This window comes from Strigops habroptila, chromosome 2, assembly GCF_004027225.2.
Source record: "Strigops habroptila isolate Jane chromosome 2, bStrHab1.2.pri, whole genome shotgun sequence".
Classification (NCBI taxonomy): domain Eukaryota; kingdom Metazoa; phylum Chordata; class Aves; order Psittaciformes; family Psittacidae; genus Strigops; species Strigops habroptila.
In genome coordinates, this window is record NC_044278.2 from 2,825,316 (window position 1) to 2,850,576 (window position 25,261).

The 25,261-nt window shown below is 43.4% G+C and overlaps 1 protein-coding gene across 2 annotated transcripts in view; it reads right to left on the minus strand.

Annotated features, from left to right (window-relative positions):
* Nucleotides 1-1,141: 1,141 nt before the first annotated feature.
* The window catches only part of MPZL1 (myelin protein zero like 1), a 41,629-nt gene continuing 17,509 nt past the window's right edge, over nucleotides 1,142-25,261 (minus strand). Inside the window, exons 2-6 of one of the 2 annotated variants that reach the window (XM_030471936.1) lie at nucleotides 24,806-24,966; nucleotides 21,318-21,531; nucleotides 16,674-16,806; nucleotides 13,273-13,378; nucleotides 1,144-7,786 (exon numbers count right to left, since the gene is read on the minus strand). In XM_030471936.1, coding sequence (XP_030327796.1) covers nucleotides 7,685-7,786; nucleotides 13,273-13,378; nucleotides 16,674-16,806; nucleotides 21,318-21,531; nucleotides 24,806-24,966 — 716 coding nt within the window. In that variant the 3' untranslated portion in view covers nucleotides 1,144-7,684. Of the gene's footprint in view, nucleotides 7,787-13,272; nucleotides 13,379-16,673; nucleotides 16,807-21,317; nucleotides 21,532-24,805; nucleotides 24,967-25,261 lie in introns of both variants that reach the window. The other variant, XM_030471937.1, reaches the window with a different exon arrangement.

Below are 25,261 nucleotides of genomic sequence, written 5' to 3' on the forward strand. Positions count from 1 at the left end.
TCACTTTTCCAGTGGCTTCTTCAGGATTCAGCCTTCAAGAAAATGAAGGCATTGAAATACTGGAGTTTTGTAAAGTCTTGTTACTAAGTCGCTCCCCTTTACTTTCCCCCAATCCCATTTGAGTTACCACTACAGCATGGCAAAGGTGGAAACTGTTCTATAGTTGTAAGAGCTACAGCACCTTGTTGTGGCACTGATGTCCTCTCCTTTCTCACCTTGTGTATAACGTTACCTTATCCTGCGCAAAGTATTTGTGCCCTTTAAGGAAAGCATTTTTCGTTCTTAAAATGACATGCACCTGATAGACTGTCAGCTCCCCTTTTTTTTCAGAGGCTGTCCTGCCACCTCCACCTCTTTCTCTCCTACGTGTGTTCTGCTTGCAACCAACAGTTGCACTTGCGTTTCTCAGTTCTCAAATGGTGAACACTCCAGCTGTGTTGTTCACTGAGCTGACAGAGACTGCAGTGACTGAAGAATACTGCCAGAAAGAGGTGGTGTATTTCAGTCCCCCTCCCTTCGCAGTCCCTAACCAGGTAAGACTCATCCAGCAAACCAGTAATGGGGAGGGGAAGTGTATTAAAATATTCACAAGATTACAATAGAAAACGTGAAAGTCCATTCAAGAAAAAAAAAAATACCCAAGATAATTGTTTCCAGATGAGTCTGTAACAGCAAAAGCATGAACAGTTGGTACAGTGGCTCTTCATGTAACTGGGCCGTGCAATGTGTATCTAGCTCCCTCACACAGATTATACACCCGTCTTACAGGCGCTGGTTCTCTGGCATACCTCCAGCACAGAGGTTTACAAAGGACAAGTACCCACTCTGTTTTTGTTTCCAACTACACTTACCACATAACAAGGGAGACAGAAAAGATTGCACAGCACACTGATCTCCAAAGGCATTGAACTTGCATTTTAGAGTGCAAAAATACCTTTAAATGAAAGGGCTTATTAACTTTATGGCAGTGAAGAGAAGGGAAAGAGAAGCCTCAAGAACAGTATAATTGCTGAGCATAATTAATATGATTTTGTAGTCTCCCATATCAAAACATTACCCAAGTACGAGCACTGCATGGGTCCAGAAGTCTTACCCACCTTCTCAGTTTTGATGGTATTAAAGAGAAAATATTTCCATCACCTATTGCACAAGAACGTTTTGTATTTGAGGTCCTAGGTAGATACATTAATAACATAAAATTCCAAGACAAGATTTCAATACAGAGTGAAGGTGGTTTGGTTATAAATCAAACGGCCCACACTTGACCTCAATGAATCCACTCTAAGGCAATGCAGCTTCTAAGTTGCATATACACATTTACTGTAGTTACAAGACAGATGGTTACCTAAACAGTTCTCATGAGTTTAAAAAGTTAAAAACCTAATTCCAGCTCTGCTAGTCACAAACTGAAATACCACTAAAGCTTTGAGAGAAAACAAAACTCTACGCGTCTCCAGTTATAAATGAAACATCATTCAGTTAGTTACAGGGACATATTTGCCTCTCTGTAATGGCTCTTGATACCATTTCATGAACATGCCAACCATCTCCCTCACTGAACAACTCCTGAAGTCAAAAGGGGCAATGGTGATTTGATGTACTGAGTACAGCAACCAATTTACTTAGATTGATACTTTATAATTATTTGTAATCCTCGTCTCAAATTTAATTTCTGGCAATCAAAAATAAGAAGGAATAGATCTGCTGTTAAAAACCAAGAATAAATAAATAAATAAGCCGAAACTGTTCCACTTAGCAGTCCCGTTAAGAAGAGGGAAGATGACTGATGCCATTCATATCCTTGGCTCTAGGGGGTGCCAGGTGACTTGGCTGCCAGAGCCCAGGCCGCCGGGCCAAAACTGCACTCCTGCAATGGGCAGGTGGTCTCTTTTACCCATAAAAGACCGTTTCCTTCCCCTCAGCTGAGAAACTTATTTCAGATTGATCCCAGTCTTGTCTGCATGATGGATAAAAGAGAAACCATTGCAAGTCTTTTACATCACACAGACCTTCCCCAGCTCCACTATCCAAGAGCAATGACCCACCTGAGTTTTAGTCAGGTGAGCTGAGCTGAGCAAGCCTGCCACGCAGCACTTCTTTTTGAAATAGAGGGTCCTAAAACCAGCTAGCACTACTACTATGACAGGACAAGGACAACACACTATGTGCTCCTCAAAGTCCAAGCTGTTCCTCGCCACTGGCAAAGAACAGCATCAGAGAATTAAAGAGATGAGCGGTACAGCAGTTAAACTTCTGGTCACCATAACATCAGGATATATGATGAGCCTGTCTGACTTCAATCTCTGCTTGCTAGCCATCAAGGAAGTAGAAGTCCTCTGTCTCCTGAGACTTTACTAAGTAAAGCTTAGGAAAAGCTTAGGAAAGCTAAGGCCCAGCTAGGAAAGCTAAGGCCCAGCTAGAATTAAGTTTGGCAAGGGATGTAAAAGATAACAGGAAAGGATTCTATAGATACGTGGCAAATAAAAGACAGACTAGGGACAATGTGGGCCCTCTCCAGAAGCTATCAGGAGAACTGGCTACCATGGATTTGGAGAAGGCTGAGGTTCTTAATGACTTCTTTGCCTCAGTCTTCACCAGCAAATGCTCTGATCACACCACGAAAGTCTTGGAAAGCAAATGCAGGGACTGTGAGAATGAAGACCTTAGGCCCACTGTAGGAGAGGATCAGGTTCGAGACCATCTTAAGAACCTGAACGTGCACAAGTCCATGGGACCTGATGAAATCCATCCATGGGTCCTGAAGGAGCTGGCGAATGAAGTTGCTAAGCCACTGTCCATCATATTTGGAAAATCCTGGCAGTCAGGTGAAGTTCCCGATGACTGGAAGAAGGGTAATATAACCCCCATTTTCAAGAAGGGGAAGGTGGAAGACCCGGGGAACTACAGACCAGTCAGTCTCACCTCTGTGCCTGGCAAAATCTTGGAACAGTTTCTCCTGGAAAACATGCTGAGGCACATGAAAAACAACGAGGTGGTTGGTGACAGCCAACATGGCTTCACTAAGGGGAAATCCTGCCTGACCAATTTGGTGGCCTTCTATGATGGAGCCACGGAACTGATGGACAGCGGCAGAGCAGTTGACGTCATCTCCCTGGACTTGTGCAAAGCGTTTGACACTGTCCCACATGACATCCTTGTCTCTAAATTGGAGAGACATCAATTTGATAGATGGACCACTCGGTGGATAAAAAACTGGCTCGATGGCCGCACGCAAAGAGTTGTGGTAAATGGCTCGGTGTCCAGTTGGAAACCTGTAACGAGCGGTGTCCCTCAGGGATCGGTGTTGGGACCGGTCCTGTTCAACATCTTTGTCAGCGACATGGGCAGTGGGATTGAGGCGCCCTCAGCAAGTTTGCCGATGACACCAAGCTGTGTGGTTCGGTTGATACGCTGGAGGGAAGGGATGCCATCCAGAGGGACCTTGACACGCTTGTGAGGTGGGCCGATGCCAACCTTATGAAGTTTAACCAAGCCAAGTGCAAGGTCCTACACCTGGGTCGGGGCAATCCCAGGCACAGCTACAGGTTGGGCGGAGAAGAGATTCAGAGCAGCCCTGCAGAGAAGGACTTGGGGGTGTTGGTTGATGAGAAGCTTAACATGAGCCGGCTTCAGTGTGCGCTTGCAGCCCAGAAAGCCAACCGTATCCTGGGCTGCATCAAAAGAAGCGTGACCAGCAGGTCGAAGGAGGTGATCCTGCCCCTCTACTCTGCTCTTGTGAGACCCCACTTGGAGTACTGCGTACAGTTCTGGTGTCCTCAACATAAAAAGGACATGGAGCTGTTGGAGCGAGTCCAGAGGAGGGCCACGAGGATGATAAGAGGGCTGGAGCACCTCCCATATGAAGACAGGCTGAGAGAGTTGGGGCTGTTCAGCCTGGAGAAGAGAAGGCTGCGTGGTGACCTCAGAGCAGCTTCCAGTGTCTGAAGGGGGTCTACAAGGATGCTGGGGAGGGACTCTTCCTTAGGGACTGTGGTGGTAGGACAAGGGGTAATGGCTTCAAACTTAAACAGGGGAAGTTTAGATTAGATATAAGGAAGAAGTTCTTTACAGTGAGGGTGGTGAAGCGCTGGAATGGGTTGCCCAGGGAGGTTGTGGATGCTCCATCCCTGGCGGTGTTCAAGGCCAGGTTGGACAGAGCCTTGGACCACGTGGTTTAGGGCAAGGTGTCCCTGCCCATGGCAGGGGGGTTGGAACTAGATGATCTTAAGGTCCTTTCCAACCCTTACTATTCTATGATTCTATGATTCTAACTTAGCATCAATCCCTTTCATCAGCACAGGTTATCGTATGATTAAACAAGCTAAGACAACCTGAGAGACAGAAAGTGCCCAAGTGTTGTCTCACATTGCCTCAAGTTCTTTTGACTTCAGCCCAAACAAGTGATTTAATAGCTGCATTGTTCATGTTTCCATGACCAAATAATAAAAAAATATATATATTTATAATTCAACAGCTTTGCACTGGAGGGGGATTTGGACTGATTCCTGCTATTCCTAGGCACAGGACTTCTGTTTCTTTTTAGAAAGATGTTCAACATTTTATGAAAATACTTCCAAGTTCATTCTGCCTTCACAAAGAGGGTTCAAGCAGCCTTGCAAAAGCCTCCTCTCTATAGGCAATATGAACACACCTGTAGCTAAACAAAAGCAACAAAAGGAGAGGTTTCCTAAAATTAGTTAGCACCAGCCAGATCAGTGTCTCCTAAAGTTAGCACCAGATCAGCATGTTTCTAAAAGTCAGCACCAGATAAGGACTGTGTTCAGCTTCTCCAGTATATTCCAGCAGAACAAGGAACAAACATTAGTAGCAGGCCGCAGAGCCAAGGACGGCCCTGCCTTCTCATAGCAGCAAGTTTTTGATCGCTACATTAATCACATTTCTCTTGCTCTAAAATGTCTGGGGAGAAAGATGGTGATGGACAGGGATGAACACAGGCCGATCAAAATCAAGTTTCTCCATCAATCATGTCAAAAGCATTCATTTCTCACTAAGCGTAAAACAAACCTTGGCAAAGTAACAACTGGTAGATAAGGAAAGTAGCAGCAGCAGGATTCATCCTGATCTTAATGAGGCTTCTAACAAAGGCAGGTGTCTGATCCTGATGGAAGAATATAGCATTGGCTTACCCAACTGAGTTGGGGAAAAACCCCAAAACCAAAACTGTACACAAAATAGTTATTAAAGTTGCACTGTGATAATTAAAGGATTATCTAATGTGGTTCTGAAAGGCTCTGCCATCAGCTTAAAACTATTTGTTATTTACTTGATGTTACAGTGGAACATTGGCTCAAGTTTACAAATACCAAGCTAAGAGAATTGCAAACTCACTGGAGGACAGGAATTCAAACCAAGTTTTCGACTGACAAATTGAAGATGAGGTCTGAAAAAGCCATAACATAACTTCAGCAGAGACAAATCTGCAGACAATACAAGGCCAGGAGGAGTTGCTGGCATACCAGATGGTTGTGCTGCCATTCAGACAGACTCACAAAGGCTGGAGAACTGGGCTAGCAGGAATTTCATGAAGTTCAAGAAGGAGAAGTGCAGAAGTCCTGCACCTGCAGAGGAGCAACCTCATGCACCAGCACCTGCCAGGGGCTGCCTGGCTAGCAGCTTTGCAGTAAAGGCCCTGTGGAGATGCTGGTGGGCACCAGGTTGAACACGAGCCAGCAGCGTGCCCTGCTGCAACGAAGGCAAACGGTATCCTGGGCTGCATTAGGCAATGTATCGAGAGCAAGCCAAGGGAGGTGATCCCTTCCCTTTATACCCCACTGGCGAGGCCACACCTGGAGCACTGTGTCCAGTTCTGGGTTCTCCAGTACAAGAGATACATGGACTTACTGCAGCAAGTCCAGTCCAGGGCCACAAAGATGACAAAGGAATTGGGGCATCTTCCATATCAGGAAAGGCTGAGAGAGCTGGGACTGTTCAGCCTGAAGAAGAAAAGGCTTAGGGGGGATCTTACCAGTGTGTTTAAATACTTGATGGGAGGGAATGAAGAGCACTACTCTTCTCAGTAGGTGCTCACTGGCAGGGCAAAAGGCAATAGACAGGAACAAAAAAAAAGGAAATTCCACTTGAACACAAGGAAGCACTTTTTTTACAGGTTGCCCAAAGTTTCTATCTGTGGAGATACTCAAAACCCAACTGGGCAAAGTGCTGAGCAACCTGCTCTAGCTGACCCTGCATGAGGAGGAAGGGTGAAGGGTTTCAACCATATGATCTCCAGAGGCGCATTCCAACCTCAACCATTCTGTGATTGCTCCTTTGAAATGGACTGAACTAGGAAATGGGTTAGAATCAGAGAGAAAGGGTTCTGGTGGACCAAGCTGAATATTATTTGCAGCTACAAAAAGAAACAATACCACATTAGGATGTACAAAACAGAAATCCTTCTACTATATGCTACTCTGAGAAGATCTCAGCCAGAATGCCACTTCTAGCTTTGAGCATCAGATTTCAGGATCCAAATGGGCCAGCTAAAGAAAGATCCTCTTAGCACAAGAGGACAGAGATCCTTAGCAATCTATAAGGAATTTAATCTGGAAACAAGAAGCTGGAAAATTATATTCAAGTAGTAAACTTGCAGAGAGGAAGGAAATAAACTGCCCTCCGCATCCTCTGTGCAAATATAGGTTACCTAAAAACACACACTAAAAAGATTAAAAAAAGAGGGCAGCCCTAGATCTCCTCCAGAGGTCATTCAGCCTTCACTACAAGGCTTTTAAGAACAGATAAAGCATCCCTAAGAAAGTGACAGTGGAGCCATGGGAGAGAGGCGAGGGAGTACTACAGCTTCCAGATTCCTTGGAGCCCTTTTTCACATACGAAGTAACAGAGCTTTGAGGAAGGAGCACTGAAAGGTTCAACAGTCTGAGGCAACCACCTACACCTACAGCTTCCTATCCCTTTAACTCACTAGCTCGTAAGTTTTCACAGGTAAACTACCATTTCACAAAATTCATTAGATAACACTATCCCTGTACCTTAAAGGACTGAGCTTGAATAGGTGGGCTCAATATGGAAGTAAACAAGTCTGTGACTTGTGTTACACAGGTCAGGTAGGCCTAAACATTTCCTGCACATACACTGCTAAGACATACATTTTGGATAGCTAGGAGTCACCATTTGGCTTACAAAACCAAGCGACAGTGCCTAGTTTATGTGAGAAGGCAGCTTGTACTGAGAATCTGACCAAGGAAAGATGAATACCCTGTCTACATAAAGAACTCTGAATATAAAGAAGATTTCTTCTTTACACTCACCTTAGCAAAAGAAATTAGGCCCTACAAGCAAAAAAAAAAAAGTCAATCCAGCCTCTTCAGGCATCTTCCAGTTTCTCCATTAATAATCAAGATAAAAATATTTTAAAATTGTGATGCGAGTTTTCACTTTCTCTCTCGTCACACTAGATACTAAAAAGAGAATATTGGCAATTTATAAGCAAAATTCTTACCGCATTTCAACATGCAACATTGGTCTCACTTCTGTACGATTAAATAGACTATTTACACACAATACATATATATCTTTCCCTCTGTATGCACATGCATTGGTCCTAGCCTAGGCATCAAAGGCCACATGTGAGTTCTCTGGGTCAAATCCTGTTCAAGCAATTCCAGTCTGAATGTGTGTTCTCCTTTGGATAGCTTAGGATCTCATCTCAGTTCTTCCGAATGTCAGCATAGACCACAGACTCTGACTTGTTAATCTTGTCGCTGTGCTGTCCTCCGGAGTGATCTAACTGCGCATAAATGACTGGGCCCTGGGAACAGAATGAAAAAGCACAGTCAGTATTTTCAGAACAGGCCATATCGCCCCTCGTTTCCGCAGGGGCTGCAGCAAGACCAAAGCTAAAGCAAGACCACAGAGCTTTTATGACTGCTAACGGCACTTTGAAGCAGGTGGAATGAACCCTCACCTCAAATGAACTCTAGTCTGTCACCTTTCTCCTATCAGGAGCATGCCAAACAGCGCTGTTGCCTCCCTTGAACACTGCTACAGCTGCTTGCTTCTCACAAAAAGCAAAATCTAGAATCCTTTGTTCTGAAAAGCAGCAATTCTTACATGCTATGGAGCAGATACACGGTTTAGTCAGATGCAGGCCAGATTTCATCTTTTTCAAGAGGAACTGTACTACAAATTTACCAGTAGACAGCAGAGTATAATTCCCACACTGCCACTCAAATCCTGTAAATCCCAGCTGTACCAAGAGGGAGAGAAGAAACCTGCAGCCACCTTACAACACCAGTCACTGCCAAGCAAGTGACGGGATCAAGACTGACACAGCAGTGAGCCAGAAAACACTAAAACATCGCGGCAATGCAGAACTCTTACCTGACTTCTGAGCCAACCCAGGTAGTGAGCACCTCCACAGACACACTGGGCAAGTACGGCCACACTCCTTCACTACATTTGCTGGGGTGCAGTGGAGGACGTTACAGCAGCTTCTTTCAGAGATGCCACTGTCTTCCTAAAACACCACGTCCTCCAAAACACAGCCCTCAGGAAAGCGAACTGCAGCTATTCGAGATGGGCTGAGGATAGGACTGCAGCCTATAAAGAGCAGGTACCCAACAAGAGGTGGGATCTTTATGGAAAGGTCTGATGTGCAGCTCCCATTCTGCATGCCCCAACTGATGCGCATACAGCAGAAGGCTGTGACCATCTACCAGGTAACCTCAGCAGAGACCATACACCCTCATCCAGGAGACAAAGGGACTGTCCTATTTGCGGGTAGGTGAGTGGGGAGATTACAAGGAGGGATCAATTAGTTTGGTTGCAGCCTTTTTAGTGGTTTGGTATGCTGCCAAATGAGTAAACACCTGTACGGAACCGACTCAGAAATCCTTCAATCTATCTTCCAAAGAAATTGGGGGCCAGAGATGAAAAGAGACCTTCTGTAGAGAAAATTAAGTCCTTGAAGGACCATAGGTATGCTTCTGCACAGCTATTTTCTCCCCAACACAATGGCAAAGCACGCACCTCATAAATTCCTTGTTCTCTTTCAGAACTAGTTTAAACTTAAATTTTCATCCTTCCAGGTAAAGTATTTCCCAAGTGATAAAGAGGAAGGAGATGGACAAAAGGATGAAAACTTGCGAGCAGATGTAAAACACAGAATATAAATAACAGACTGAGAAAATGCTCAAAAGACATCAATGTCTTAGAAAATTCTGAGTTCCAAGTCTCATTAGAGCCACTTTTTTTTTTTCCCTTTTTCTGCTATCGGCCCTCGTGTTGTTCTGGTCTCCAGCACTGCAGCAGGATTACATTACTAGTTCCAATTAGAGTGCAGTGTCTATATAAACTTGAAGGCAAAGTTCCCCTAAGGTTTATCTGTGAGCAGTTCTGGAAGTCTCATCTGCCTGAGGCCGTAATGTCAAGGGTATGATAAATTCACCTATCATTTGCGGGGGGAGAGTACAACTGCATAAAGTACCCACTGTGACATTTCAATTTTTGCTCAAATAATTCTGATGGGTCAATTTTCTACCACAGGAGGATCACTCAGGATCAGTATCTTACCACTACTCTAATTTTACGCCAGGTCAAATATAGACGTTCTGCTGCAAGCAGCATGTTAGGTGGTGGTGGAGAGATTGGCTGGTGTGATCACCTGATCCAAACCAAGCTATCACTGCCTCCATGTGTTCACTACCAGCTAAATAAATAGATTAGCTAACACAGAGAAAAGGAGGACCAGTGATTTATTACAACGCTACATCTATTTGATTTGCTGCCAACTGATTTTCTAGCTGATTATAATCAGCACCAGGACCATATATTTTTCCTGCATTTGATACCTCCAGTGATCTGAATCTTTGTAATGAGTCTTTCCACAAGTAAAAACTCCAAAAAAGTCTAAACAATTCAGAACTTTCACCTCAATCCAAAAAAGCTCTTCCTGACTCTTCAGAACCAGAAAACAGACCAGCACTGCCATATAAACTCCAGCTTTTCCCTAAGCCTTGCTATTTTTCCATTCAGAACTGAAGGGGAAAGAGTAGCAAGCGTACCGATGCCTTGCTAAGGGTTTGTCAGCAGAGTCATGAATTGCAAGTGACAGCAAAGGAAAAGGAATTACCAAGTTAGAGCATCATGATCTAACAGTGGCCTATGCTATTTTCAAATATTTCAGATTCTGAAAGATGTTGCAGCTACCACAGGTTCCACCTCCAGGAAATTTATCTGAAATCCGAATCAAGATTCCTGGCACCATGAACTGCTCCTTCCCAAGGTCCTGGGGTCCAGTGCAAAGCCTGGAACAGAGCTTGAACATAGCCTGTTCAGGTATGTCTCAAACCAGAAAGAGCAAAGCCAGAGATCTGCACTTAATGTAGCGTTAGTGATCCCCACTTCTACACTGACAGACCGACTTGCTCTAGGATTTCTACACCATACCGCTCTGTGCATCAGGAATGCACTTCTATTGTAAGTTATGCGTGAAGGTTACTGGTCCTTCAGCCTGCCCAGAAATGAATACTCAGCTAGTTTGCCTGCTGCAACCTAGATTACCAGCTAAACAAGGACACCCATGTGAAAACACATACAGTTCTTATCTTTGACGAAATGCTTCTCTCGCTCATCCAAATAACAGTCATGGTAGAATATGACTCACTACAGAATGATGGCATGGAGAAGAAACACCACAAACAAATTCGACAGGACAGAACATACCTGCTGAGAAGGAAGCCACAGTGAAAACAAATGGAGTTGATTCAACCAGCTGAACATTCACAGAATCAGATACACATACTTTCAGCACTCTGGGGCACTCCAGAAAGCAAGGTCCACGCTTGATAAACTTGCACCCAAAACACATAGGAAGTGCAGGCCCTAGTGCACTTTCAGCTGAGAAGTGATGTGGACAAATACTTCATCACTGATTCTTTAACTGATACATAAATAACAAAATGGTTAAAATTCATTTAAGAAATTTAATTTAAATGCCACTCTTTGAGAGTGAACTCCTCTATGACTGTTTTTAACTTGCAGAGGCAGGTAGATTTGTATTCACACTTCTCCTCCACCAGTGAAGCCTGAAGCATTCAGTCATTTCCTACACATCCTACCAAGTAAAAGGCTACAGGCAAGTCCACAGGCCCTTACTGTTTGACCACAGCTCTGACTGTGTGAACCACTGGTCTAAAACTGCCAGGCAATCCAAGACACAGAAGTGTGCCTGAATCAGCAATCCTCCTGCAATAGCTCCTGGGAACTGCCACGGACCTGAGTATCAGCATTTCACCTACACAACAGCTCAACAGCTTGAATACTACAACTAAGTTCTTCATTAACAAGAAATACCAGGTTTTACTTACACGTGGTGCTAGATTTCAAATATGTTCATTTGCATGTTGATATCACCACTTTAAAAAGAAAAAAAAAAAAAACAAAAACCAACAAACCCGCAATGGTTTGAAGTCAAAAATATAAGTGTCATCAACTGAAATTTAGTTTCCTCACTAATTTAAACAATCTGTTCAAAATCTGATCTACCCTGATTTTATTGTGGATCTCTCTAAAGAAAAGTGAACATGTTTACTCGCTGTTCTGCAAAGATGGGGCAAATGCTTAACACAAGCTAGAGAAACCACTTGCTGCCACAAATGTTTGCCAAGAAATGAAAATCCAGACAAAGCTCTCTTTGCCTGACAAAAGAGATTAAAAAAAAACCAAAACCAAAACCAAAACCCTAAACTAAAACTGAACAAAGCCATTGGCCATATTTCCTTCAGGAACTTACCTGCAGGAAGACGGCTCTGACGAGGATTAAGCAGACTGAATTGACTACAGAAGGGCAAAACCACACTGATTCTGAGTTATCTTTACAAAGTTTAGATTTACTCTGACACATTCCTTCCAGTACATTAAGACCCAGAACACTGTGGACGTGGAAGGGTGAAGGCACGGCAAGTTTTCACACCAAAATGTTACACAGAAGATAAAAGCATTTTTGCTTTCAAGATGGAAGTGCAGAACAGCAAAACTCTTCCTCCATGTAGCTCTAAGGCACTTGCATGTGTTGCTTCATACTGTGACAGTAATTAGATAAAACAGCTTGGTCTTTTGACCTGGGGAAGTTGACTCCAACAGCTACTGCAACACACACCCCACACGTAACCCACACATAAGTGGGGCTTTTGGGGGGGGAAAGGAAGAGGAAGGAGTAGGGATCACCTGTCTCATTCACCCATTCTAGAAGCCCTTCCCATGAGGCAGAAAAGACAAGCTTTATCTAGGCCTTATAGGCAGCCTGCTGCTACTAGACCCAGTAGCCCTCACTAGACTCCAGTCAAAATGTGACCTATTTTGAAATCTTTAAACTTGAGTATATTGTCTTTAAGCTCAGAGAATAACTGTTCTCTCAAGCCAGTAGGAAGCTTTGTGGGCCTATGTGCTAAAACTCTGGGAATACTGCACCTGCCAAGAATAAGATGCATTTGCAAGAACAAAACTGACTGGAAGCCCAATACAGTAGGGTCTTTGACTTCATCCAGCTCACTGTTAGCACTGTATTTTTTCCCCCGCAGTGTTAATATATTAACACTCATCTCCATTATTTATTATTTTTTGGGGGGAGAAATTAAGAGACCAGGCATTAACAGGCATTTAGAAACCTGTCAGTTCACACACTACTCTGCAAATACTTGCTAAGATGTGGCTAATCAAGAAAAAGTCTATTTTGGACTTAAACTCACTCAGGATCCATACCTCCACAGGAAAACTGCTGGGAATACACAAATCCAGAGGTAAGAAACAGCTTACAAATAAGGAAATCCTGCACGCTATTAACAGGTAATCATATGCTGTGAGGAATACCTGTCTGACTCACATTCTCTCCCCTGTGACGTAATTTCCCAGGGGATGTCAAGCCTGGATAAGAGCCACCTTCTTCCTTCAAAGTCAGCAAAACTTTGCTAACGGCAAGCACAAGACAAAGCGTGGCCATTTCAAGCCCACAAAAGTTGGGTGGCTCAGCAGAGGAAAGCTCTCAGCAGCAAGAGTCATCTTCAGATTGATCATTGCTAATCAGTGTTTGCACTGTGCTGGTTCATTTCCTCGCGAAGGAAGTACATGCCACAGAGCATGCACCGATGAGACAGCAAGTAAACTTCCTCCCCATTACAACCCTAGAACCCTAGAGGCAGCTTTATGGGGTGATTGCACATCCAGTAGCTAACGCCGTCTCTGCATTAAAGAGCTACCCCACTGCCCACTCCTCCTCCTTGCCAGGGAGCAGTTTACCTGGTGTGATCTGGCGGGCACGCTGTTTACCAGACCCTCTGTGTCGGAGGGCGACTTCTGCGGAGCCTGCTTAACCGGTGCCATCAAGCTCTCAGATGTACTGCAGCTGACGAGGTGGCAGAGCAGAGTTTGCACGACAATGTTCAAGAGGCACACGAAAGAAACAAACGAGAAAAAAAAAAAGGAACAAAAACAAAAAACGAGTGATGGCCAGATGAATGTGGAATATTATGACAAAGCAAAAATGAACACAATGGATTCTTGAAATAAAAACACACAATTCTCCATCTCTCCCCAGACAGTTCTCTAGCCTTCCTCCCAGAGTCCCACTGGTAAGCAACATGAAGGAACAACTATTAACACAGGACAGCAGCTCCTCCAACCCGCCTGTTCCCTAGATATTCCCACTCAACCCAAACCAATATGTCTAAACCCACGTGTTTTCTTCACTGAGGCTTCAGTGGTAAACAGCAATTATTTTCTAACTACGAGCTAAATAGTCCCAGCCATTGAGGCAAGTGTTATACGAGTGCTACAGTTAAAAGTGAGCACTTGCCAGAACCACCAGCTCTCCACACTTCCTACCAAACTCCACGTTAGTTTCCTTGGTTTTGGTCAGGCTACGATCCCAAAATAATTCTGCCCACTCACAACAGACACTAGTCTCTGGAGCAACTACTTTAAGAATCACACATTATGACAGTTAAGCTAGGTGCCCTGATACAGCTACTTGGATATCTAATCAGGCAAATCTCGGTTTTCAAACAAAAAAGCTGTCCTGCGGCGAGAACCAACACCCCTAAAAGAAGGTTGCCAGTTTTCACTCTCTGATCACTTTTTTTCACCTGCTTAAAGCAGGACTGAAAACAAGCCTTTAACAGACAGATAAATGAATACTGCAGAGCTAAGCATATGACCAAATGCCCTTAATGTTAGTAGCTTCTGGGCAGTGCAGTAATGGGTCTCTAAATGCTAGGTTTACCTCTTTGTACCCAAGCACCCAGGAAACAACACAAGCCACCTCCTTGACAGCACACAGGAGCTCCCTTTGGTACCACAACCCTCTGACCACTGGGCATCTTTTTCCCCAATCTTTGTAGACAGACGGTGTACAAAGCAAGTACAGAAACAAAGACAGCGACATTTAGCAGACCACCTCCTCACAGGGCAATCACTTTTTATCCTTTGGTAAGTCTAACCACAGAAGACTTAGCTCCAGCTTAGGTGCAGCAGTAAGGAGAAAAAGACATATTGCCCTGGCCTTCATGGCAAGGGGGCTTCTACTGCCTCAGAGACAAAGCAGCCCTTCTCTTACCAAAATGATGTAATTATTGTTTGCTTTATTCATAAAATTCCTCAGATGTATACCATCTAAAAGGCGTGATTCAGGTTTGAGCAATTAATGCACTTAGATCATTGCAAGTTTTCAAGCACCTGAGCTGTCTGGGCCAGAGGAACACTTACAAGGAATTTACTTCTATTTTGACACAGAAAGGGCTCTGAATTTCCTGTGCTTTAGCCTACTTCACTGTTGGAAGAGATGGAGGGATACCATCTGGGATAAGCAGCAATTCCACCCCGTTAGACATGAGACAATGAAACCCAAGCACCCAGTGAAATGCACCATCCCTTTGCCAACAGACTCCAGCACAAATTACAGTGAAGTTATGTTAGTGGAGAGCTAGCTGGTTAGTCAGCAAAGGAAGAGGAAATGTGTACACATACGCACAGGTATTAACAGCAACCATCAACTTGATTAGTTACCATAGTGTCTAGTGGGACTGGAAGAGAAGACCCAGCCCTGCTACATTCCCAATCTGGCGTCTATATCAGGATCTCTGTAAGAAGAGGAAGGTAAGCAGGATCCGATCCCAGCACACCAAGGCAGAAAGAAAAAAACAAAAACAAAAACAAAAAGACACCAAAGTCAGAGAATGAATGGAGACTGTGGCCATGCAGGGGTTCCAGACGCCACGCAGTGCCCCAGCCCACCTCAGTTCAAGGTAGAATGGTTATCTAAGAGTAAGTGCATCTCACCACCGCCACCACCATCACACACTGGGTTAGCACCATGTAGAAGACAGTCCGTAAGTTTGGAGGGGGTCACAGCACACTTGGTTTCTCTTTACACGTCATGCATGGTCAGTGAAAGCGGTATTTAAACCTCAGCAATTACTTTCCCAAGAGAGTAGTTAAATCTACTACAAGAAATTACAGTGCATAAACCACTGCTCCCTGCTCAGCACCAGTATGTGTCCTTCAGGAAGACATTGGAGAGCAGGTCACTGGGAACAAGGCAAGCGGACCACCTCACGCACACTGCTGGTGCATGACACTGCAGGCTGCTTTTCAGTTCTGACGGGAGGGACACATGCAGAAAGGGAAAACCAGGCTTTCCACACAATTTTGAGCACACACAGCCGCCTTTGCTATATTTAGCCTTACCATTGGGCAATAGCCAATTCACCTTCTCTAAGCTCTCCAACTGGGAAAAGGACAGGGCAAAGTTTAATTTAGAAATCCCCACAAGTTTATTTTTGAGTTATTTTCTTTTATCCCACAGGCAACCCAAGGAACCTGCAGGAAGCAGGAGTATTTCTTGGTGAAAGAAGAGACGAAAGTTAGAAGTTTGGGGTTTGTTTCTAAGACTACATATATAATTTTCATTCTTTCTTATAGAAGCAAATTACCAGGTAATTAGAGAGGAGAAAAAAGGAAGTGCCTCCCCCACCAGCTCCATCACCACAGGACTAGAGTCTTGCCTGTGGTAGTTCTTGTTGCTTTTTCATATGCCCAAAGACCTGTGCACTTCACCTTGGAGTTATCCTAACACTAAAAACCTTGCAGGGATGGTAAGAGTTAATAAAAATCAGGCAGTGAATGAGAATGGATGTAGAGTGGCTACTCCTTCCTTACTTTGAATTGTGGTGATGAAGGGGGTTTTGGCAAGTACACTACAGGCTCGGGAGACAGACACTGGTAACTGAAAAATTCCAGTCTCCATCTCAACACAGAGCGTTCCTTAAAGGCATTCCACATGTGGCACCTTTCCCTTGGGGGTGGGGGAGCAGGGGAAGCAGGGGTGCAGGGAAGGGAAAGGCAACAGACCAGAGCTAGGGGATCTTAGATTAAATGTTCTTAGGGTGTATATGCTTGTGGCTGGGGATCAACTCCAACATTCAGTGATTTTCAGGTGCAACTCATGGTCAGTAGGTCTTTTCAAGCATAGTACAAAGATAATCATTTTAGGCAGATGACCAGTGTTCCACATGCCCATACTCTATCTCTAGCCATGGTTGCCGAGACTTGGCTTGGAACAACTCCTACCCCCCTCCAAGCCCTCCCTCTGATCCTGCTGGTGTTCCTCACATTATCCGCAGGTGAGGAGGGAGATCTCTTACCCAGAGTATCGTTTTTTAGAGTTGTTCTTTCTGATGACAAGACACACGACAATAGAGATGAGCGGTGAGAGACCTGTAACCGTACCGATGACTATCCCTGCCACCATGGCAATGGGGAACGCAGGCAGGCTGTCTGGGGAGAGAAGGGAGAAAACATTCAACTCTTCCATATTTCGTGATTAACAGATGTGCAAACCACAAATGCTCTTGACCTTGGATTCGTTTAGAGCAGAAGGCACTAAAGTAACATCCAGGAATTATAACATGCAGCCTAAGTGGTAGTGATAGCAGGCAGCCAGCAGAATAATGTATGAACAGAGCACACACCAAGAGTGTTCTTAATGTCACTGTCCTTCAGAAAAGAGTTTATATTCAACCAAGAATTTTTATATGTCAGGGAACACAAGTGACAATGAGGACAACCCGGTCTCATTTTGTATCTGAAGGGGAAAGAAGTAAGTTACATTCATCTGGCAATTCCCAGCAAACTCAACAGGAGAAGGCAAGCACACTTGAAAGCAGATTTGAACACAGTGCATTGCTAACCAACTTAGAACGCTGAAAGCTGGGTGTTCTCTGGGTAGCATGCAGCAGACAGCCTAGTTACTACCCATGATCACTCTTAAGAGTACTTATACAAGATTCTGGTTTCTCAAAAACATCTCTATACATTTTTATAGAGTCATTCTTTCCCCTCTTAAGTTAGGATCACGGTATGATACTAAAAATATGCTTACAGGAACACAGTATTGCTTTACTCACGTTTTCCCTAATACAATATTGGAGGAGGGTAGGCCAAGAACGAGCAGCCAGAAATCAGAGCAGTCAATCAGTGAATGAGTATAAAAGACTTACAAGATAAAGAATACACAGACTACCACTGTAGCTTTTCCCAGTAAGAAATAAAGTCCCTCCCTTCCCCCTGCATTGTGTTTAATGACATCTTATATAGAAAAAAAAAAAATCTTTCTCAGATACCTGCATCTGATCATCACAGAATCTCTGAGGTTGGAAAGGACATCTTGAAATTGCCTAGCCTAACCGCCCTGCTCAAGCAGGGTCAGCTAGCACAGTTTGCTCAATAATCTGTCCAGTTTGGTTTTTACGAGCGTCAAGGATGGGAGACTCTTTGGGCAACCTATTCAAGTGTTCAATCACAGTAAAAATGTGTTTTCCTATGTTAAGACAGAATTTCCTGTGTTTCAGTTTACACCCACTGTATCTTGTCCTGTCACTAGGCATCACTGAAGAGCCTGGTTCAATCATCTTTAGATCCTATCAACGTACATAAATATCTGGTGAGACCATCCCCCTGTGTCTTCTCTTCTGCAGGCTAGGCAACCCCAGCTCTCTCAGCTTCTCTTCACAGGAAAGGTGGTCTAGTCCCTAGTCATCTTAACTGCCCGTTGCTGGACTTGTTCCAGCATGAACCACAGACCACACTTACAGAGCATTATACATTGCAGTCTGTAGACCAAGCCGATTTGACACACTTATTTAGGAGGGAGCAGCCCCCTGAGGCAGGGGCCATCGTACAAAGATAACTGGGCTTATGTTTAGTGTTGTTCATTTTGAGTTCAGTGGCTTCCAGGAGAAGGGCTACCTGATCTAGCTGTCTCACTGATCATACCATCACCTGGCCAAACAACACATCAACAGCTTTCCTAGCTCTCCAGTGTTAAATACCAGTTCATTACAACATGCTAATTCTTAGTAAGAAATAAAAGATGAAGACATGAGTGTCACGGTTTAGAGGAAGACATCCCTTCTTTCCAGAACCTGCCAAAAGGTTCTGGAAAGATCCATCTGCTGTTAAAGAAGAGCATTTTACAAATGGTAATACTTCTCAGCTATCTGAGACTGAGATTGGTTTTGAGCTGCATGCAAAGATAAATAAACCTATTTTGAGGCATATAAGAAGTAAGAGTTCCCTAGTTCCTGTGCTTTTCCACCTTCCCGAGTGCAGGAACAAGTGTCTGCAAAAGCATCAAAACAGACAGGCATTTCTGTTACCGAGCTGTTGCCTTGCACACAAGAAAAAGAACCACACACACTTTTTCAGTGCAAGAAAGTAAGCAGCAATCCAAAACTATAGTGCAGAGTGCCTATAGTTTTGTGCTGAAAGTGGTATATTAAAAATTTGATAGCTTTGTCATTTCTTTGACTCAGGGTTCTTTTAGTTGGTCGAATTTGACTCAAGGACAGCAGTTATGTTCTGCTGACAGAGGTTTTTAAGACTGCATAAGAAATGCAACTGTTTGCAAGTGAAGCTGGAGTCTTGGCTTTATTGCCTCTCAGAACACGGTCCAACAGAGAATATAGAAAAGTTCACACAATTTCATGACCACACAGCTCAGCTGAAGAATGCCCCTCCCTCCCCATCTATTTCCACAGTTAGTTACACTAATTTCTCGTAAGTGCTTGCAGAGCAGCCAATATCTTCATTGTAACAGATGATCCCAGCTAGATAACCATACACCAGCTCTAAAAGCTAACATTTAAGTTAATAGCTTAATCCAGGCCAAAAATTCAGCCTTTCAAAGAACACTTTTCACTAAGCATCGCCATAATTCAAAGCAACTTCCATTTTCACTGAAAGTGTGTTAGAATCAGTTTTATGAAACAGGCAGGAAACTGAAGGTTTCCATTGCTGCTAAGTACAAAGATTTTCATAAAACAATTCAAATCTTTTCCCCTAAAGGAGAGTTGAAAGATGGATTACCTCCAGATAACACAGGCTGTCCTGAACACAGAAAGTAGCTTCCTATTACAAGCAGGGGCAGCATACATGTAATGTAAAGTCTTGGAACTCCCTACAAATTTCTGTCATTTAAGCTTTGAACAGTAGTGCTATTCAGATTCAAATGCACTGCTGAAAGAACAGTCTTGCTTCTCATCCCTGCCAGTAGGATTCTTCCAATGTAGCTGATGGAGCTGTTCGTGCAAACACTATGTAGATACTGCAGTGCACATCAGCTGAGTTAACTTGGCTTGGCAATTTTAAACAGTTAACCCAGAACTTATTACATGCTTAATTCAAAATCTAAGGCTAACTAAGCATCTATGAATAATTTAAAAGTATAAAGCATGTATGTGGCTTTGAACAGTTTACAACACCAGATATATGATTCAGAACAATTAAGTGCATTTACAGTAAAAAAAGGAAGAAAAAAACGCACAAGAGTCAGCATGTATTTATTTCAACCAAAAAAATTTCTCCATCTCAGTTCAGGGTGAGTTACAACCTATTACAAGAGCAGTGCTTTCGGGTAAAGTGAGAATGCAAGACAGCATTACAGCTATTGCTTGAAAACCTGTCTTCGAGGTCTTCCTAAGAATTTGAAGACATTTGTAGCAGCATTTTTCTAATGACGAGAAGTGTCACCAAATACGAGGTTCCCAGTGAGATTCTCTTGTCCAGATGCTCCACCTATGGGGAAGCCAGCATGCAAATCTGTGGGAAAATATCACCTGAATTAGTGTACTGAAGTCAGTCTTCATCTGCTTAACCTGGGTTAAAATCCAAAGAGGCTTTGGCAAGACAGCCTGACTGCCAAACCAGCAGCTGCTTTACTGCTTCCTCATAGAGACTATCAGTACACTGCAAGAAAATAAACTGACCCTATTTTATAGAGACTTCAAACTTCCAAGAAACAGAAAGTTCTAAGTGATGAACCTCTGGAGGTCTCAAATTGCTCTGTGAACAGAAGAGGTAGATACAGACCTTGCCTACACAAGTACATGGAACGACCTCATGAGCAGAGGTACACACCTGTTACAGCAGCAGTATAATTCTAATCAGAGCATACACGTAGGTATCTTCCCATACATATTAAAATGGAATGGCTATATCAGCACTGCCATTCATGAATTCAACATTTACTATTCTCCTTCTTCATTATAAATTTGGAAATCTGATCGCTGTGAGAACCATTTCACTGTAGGAACAGTCGCACTTTGGCTGACCTCCAGCTTAGCTAGAACAAGCAAATGTTTTGGATGGCCAAAGGAAATAAAGAGCCAAATTGATATACAGAATAGAAGTGCTCTTGAACTGTGATCATCACCACCAAATGCTAACCAGAAGCCTTAAATGACAGCAAGAAGCCAGCCCTTGCAGATTATAAAGGTTACCATGGATACTGTAAGAGACCGAATCCAAGTAAGAGACCGAATGCAACATCCAACACAAACACCTTTCCATGGAGGACAGTAGCATTTCACTGTCAGTATGTGCTTGGGCCAGATTATTAGTTTCTTTTTCCAGTGGATGGGTTCCAAAAAGAAAAGTGTGCCACTTTCTCTCCTTGTTCCCCAGATTTCAAAGGTCACCCTAACCTTTGATACAGAAAAGAATTCACAGGACTCTGAAATGAGAAGACAGGTTTTCATCAAGGCTTCCACCAGCTTTTGCTAATACTTGTTAAATGCACAGGAATTAGAGGATATAGAGGAAAAGGGTATGACGTTCAGTTTTTTAATCAGCTGAGAGACTATCAGTTCGATTATTAGGACCTGGAATAAGAGAATTAAAAAGATAGTTGTTCCCTCCAGGCTACTCCCCCACCACCAAGAAAAGCGATACAGGCACAGACTGGGGGGAAAGGAAGGAGAAGGAAAAAAAAAATCATATAGGGTGAATACCTTTCTCCACAACTCTAACTCGGATTTCTCCTGGTTTGACAACAATGTCAGGTGGGTTCTTGACATCACAAATATAAGTGCCGTTGTCCCGGAACTGCATGTTTGATATACTGATAGAAGCATCTTTCTTGTTAAGATCTCCAGCCCACGTGATCCTGTCTTTAAATGGTATGTCCTTTCCAGGGTATGGCTTCCCATTAAAGTAATAGAAAAACTGTAGTCAAGTGAAAGGAGAGATAAAAACAATCTAGTTAGAGATCACCAAGCTACCATGCTCCTCACACTATTGCAGCATTCTCCCAGAATCCACTGTATCATACACAGCTAGTATTCGAGGTTTTCTTTTTCTTCCTGCCTCACCACTTTAGTCTGGCTTGCTGCCTCTTGATCACATAACCATGCTATGGCTTGTATCTCAATCACACTACCACAGCAGACTGCAGGTTTCAGTTTTCTATTGGTTTTTTTTCTGTGGTTGTACTGTTTTTGTGGTTGTACTGTTTTGGGGGATACAGGGTTTCACAGACAAGGAGGTGGGGAAAAGAGAAAAAGGCTGGTAACCTGGGAATAATTGAAGGATAGAACAGTTTTGGATCACAGCCAACCCTCTTACAGGCACAGGAAGCCTTCTGCATCCTAGTAGGAAAAGGATACCAAGTTTCCTATCTCATATTTTGCTGTGTGTTACTTGCAACAACAGCACAGCTAAGCTAATACGCAATACCCTCCTTCCCTCCACCCCCTAAAAAAATCCCACGAGTAATTTAAAGCATACCTAGCTGTTTCCAGTCCTTCACAGCAATTAAATATAACTGTTTCCCAGTTTTCAGGTGACTAAGTTGTACATTGGCCCTGCACTTCCTAAACGTGACCAAACATCCTTGAAGAACAAACCTCTTTAGCGCAGTCTGAGGAGAAATTGCATATTTCCTCCCTATACCTGACCAAAATTGGAATTTACAGCAGTGGAAGTACATAGGACTTCTACAGGACAACTCTGCTTTCAAAGATACGGGATGTTTGAACACTGGCCATAATGCTAAGAGAGGGATCAGGGCTCTATTGCAGGAGCACATTCATTCTTAATTTCACATTCTGAAAGAGAGTAGGACAAACAGCTCAACCAAGAATCAACTTGAACTCTCTTCAGTTCAGTCTCCAGAGCATGGTTAAAGAAATTCAAGACAATATTCCAGGTTCCTCTTTCTACAGCCTTCTTTACAGTCTCTCTGTGACAGAACAGACAGGCTACAAGCTAGTCCTCTTTCCATTCAAGTCACCTCCCATCTCTTTTCCTGTTCCTACCCTTGATCTGAGGCTTGTCACTCCAACATCCTCTCTCTCAGACCTGCACTCTGATTATCAGGCCTGATCATTATGAAGCACAAATCTTCTCCAGATCAGGTAGGTGCTGCAGTCAATCTGACACTTATTTGTTGTCTACAGGCTACCATAAATCCAATAAACTATCTCATCTGGTAGGAAGTCTGCTAGCACACAGTCATCTGCCAACATTGTGGGGGAAATCTGCATCAGTCTGCAGCATTTCCAGCTGGATTATGAACTTAAGCACAGAGGTGCTGCATTACCACACCCCTGTGCATGGGGGGAGTCATCCAACTGGAAGTCTACAAAAGGCAAATTCCTCAGCTCTCCAGGTGTCCTCACCTGGGGGAGGAGAAATCACAAAGTAAAATATGTCCTGTAACACAAGCCTAGTGACTCAAGCCACTCCATCTGTATGATTAAGTGATTTTATCTGAGACTTCTTTTGAAACCTAAAAGCTGATGGGTTTAGACGGGTTTAAGCTGACTGTGAAACTCTGCTGTCATCAGATGTTTCATTCATGCACAGATGTCTCTATAACCGGGCATGTGGAAGGGGACAAGCTGGGGAAGGTTTCAGTCAGGTCAGCCTCACCACATGGCCACAAGATTGACAGTGCTGATTCTAAAGAGGCACAGGACCATCCTTTTCCAAAGACGCATGGACTTAGCTCAGACATAAGCTGATTATGAGATTAATCTTTCAAATGAATGCCCACCAAGCCATTTAAATGACATGACTTTGGTTCATTTAGGGGAGAAAAAAAAAAAAAAAAGAATAAAAATCTTCTCTCTATACCTCCTCCAGGTCTTCAAAAGAAACAGGATATTAACATCAGATCATGCTGGGTCACTTCTGCACAATGATAATTTGCTTTTCTCTCTGTTGTGCTGATAACTACATCCAGGTAGAATGTCTAAATTTACTTCACCTCCAAAAAAAAGTTATGTCCCAAAGTTGTATTTCTACAATAAGGGGTTTGGACAGTGATGCAGAAAGGAAAGGGCAAAACATTATACATGGTGGATATTTCTATGGGGAGCAGAAAACGTACAAACAGATGGCTTCTTTTCACCCATCCTGTTCAACACTGGCAGGAAATATGCCCTAATTCCTTAAGCTTTTGCCCAGCTACTGCTTTGGCTTCCCAAAGAGAAGAGATCCCTTTTCAAAACTAAGTATTTATTCACCAGGAGTTCAGAAGCTGATTTTTCAGAGCAATATATATTGAGCAAGATGCTCAGAGACTGTTTTGGATTATCTCTGTTCTGAGCACTGAAGGGCTCCTAGAGTTTAAACGATCTCATTGAAGACAATCACTAACAGGCTGAGCAGCCTGCTGTCCCCACATCTTCCCTGCTGCCCCAGAGTCCCTTGTTCTGCTTCTCTAAATTCTCACTCAGGGCAAGAAATAAGAGGGAAGCAGAAGTGCCAGAGAGCTCAGACTCAGAAGCATACAGCTTATGTGGAAGAGGAAGAAGACAGCTAACAACCTACCAAAGCCACTTCTTTGAAGGTTTACACACAAAGGATCTGAGCACACTTGGGCTCAACATACAGGAAATGAGTGATGGCAATTATTATTACCTTAAGTTGCTTGCTAGTCTGGTCTTTTACTTGTCAAATAACTAAAATACAAAGATGTAACTGCCTACTGACCAGGGAGACTGGTCTCATTTAAAACCCTTTCAAATAGAGGCTATACAGTACACAACAGAAAATAAGGAACATGCACGATGTAACACTGTAATAGTGGTAACTCAGATTCTGTGGCCTCTATCATTCAGCACACAGCTCCACAACTCAATTCAAGTGCAACTGGATATAGAACTTACGAAAAGATTCTCAGCTGCTCAACTACTTCATACATACTCTACCACTCCAACGCCTTCTCCTCTAACTAACAAAAGCACTAGCATATTTTACAGCCACTGCACGCTCCAGTCTTTGCAGAGATCTTTGCATATGGCAATACTTAAACTTACTTAAACTTACTGAAACAACTCTAAAAAAGCCCCCCTAAAATCTCAGTGATGGAAACAAGACACGTGGAAGGAGGCTTCAATCCATACTGGCGTGCTCCTCGGAACCAGCTAGAAGACCTCTGCACACTTATCACAACCTCCCATCCCAAGTTTCTTCCCCTACAGCCATTCCTTACTGAGATACGAGTTGCTGCTCCCTCTGGTTGAAAACTCCAAGAAACAGATGCTGCGCTGCTGATCACTTCCACAGACGTAAATGTGCATGGAAGCTTTGCGTCTGTCCCATTCTCCACAAATATCTCCTCCGGTGTGTTGACCTCTACTGCTGATACTTTGACTGCATGGGAAAGGTAAAGAGAAGAAAGAAGGAGAACAAGCGGCATCAGTGTTGTTTCAAGAATCAGGAAGTTCATATCACATTCCCTGTACGGTGAAAAGAGAAAAAACATCAACAGCTCCTACGTCAAGTGCGTGCACACACACTGCATTATACCTGCAATACAAACAAGTAAAGAGCAGGCCAGTTCAATTCTCTTTCCTTGTATTATCTGTTACAGGATGTTTTCCATCCACAGATGTTTCCTCTGCAACAGTTTGTGGAAGTCAATTCTATGGTGCAAAGCATGAGTTTA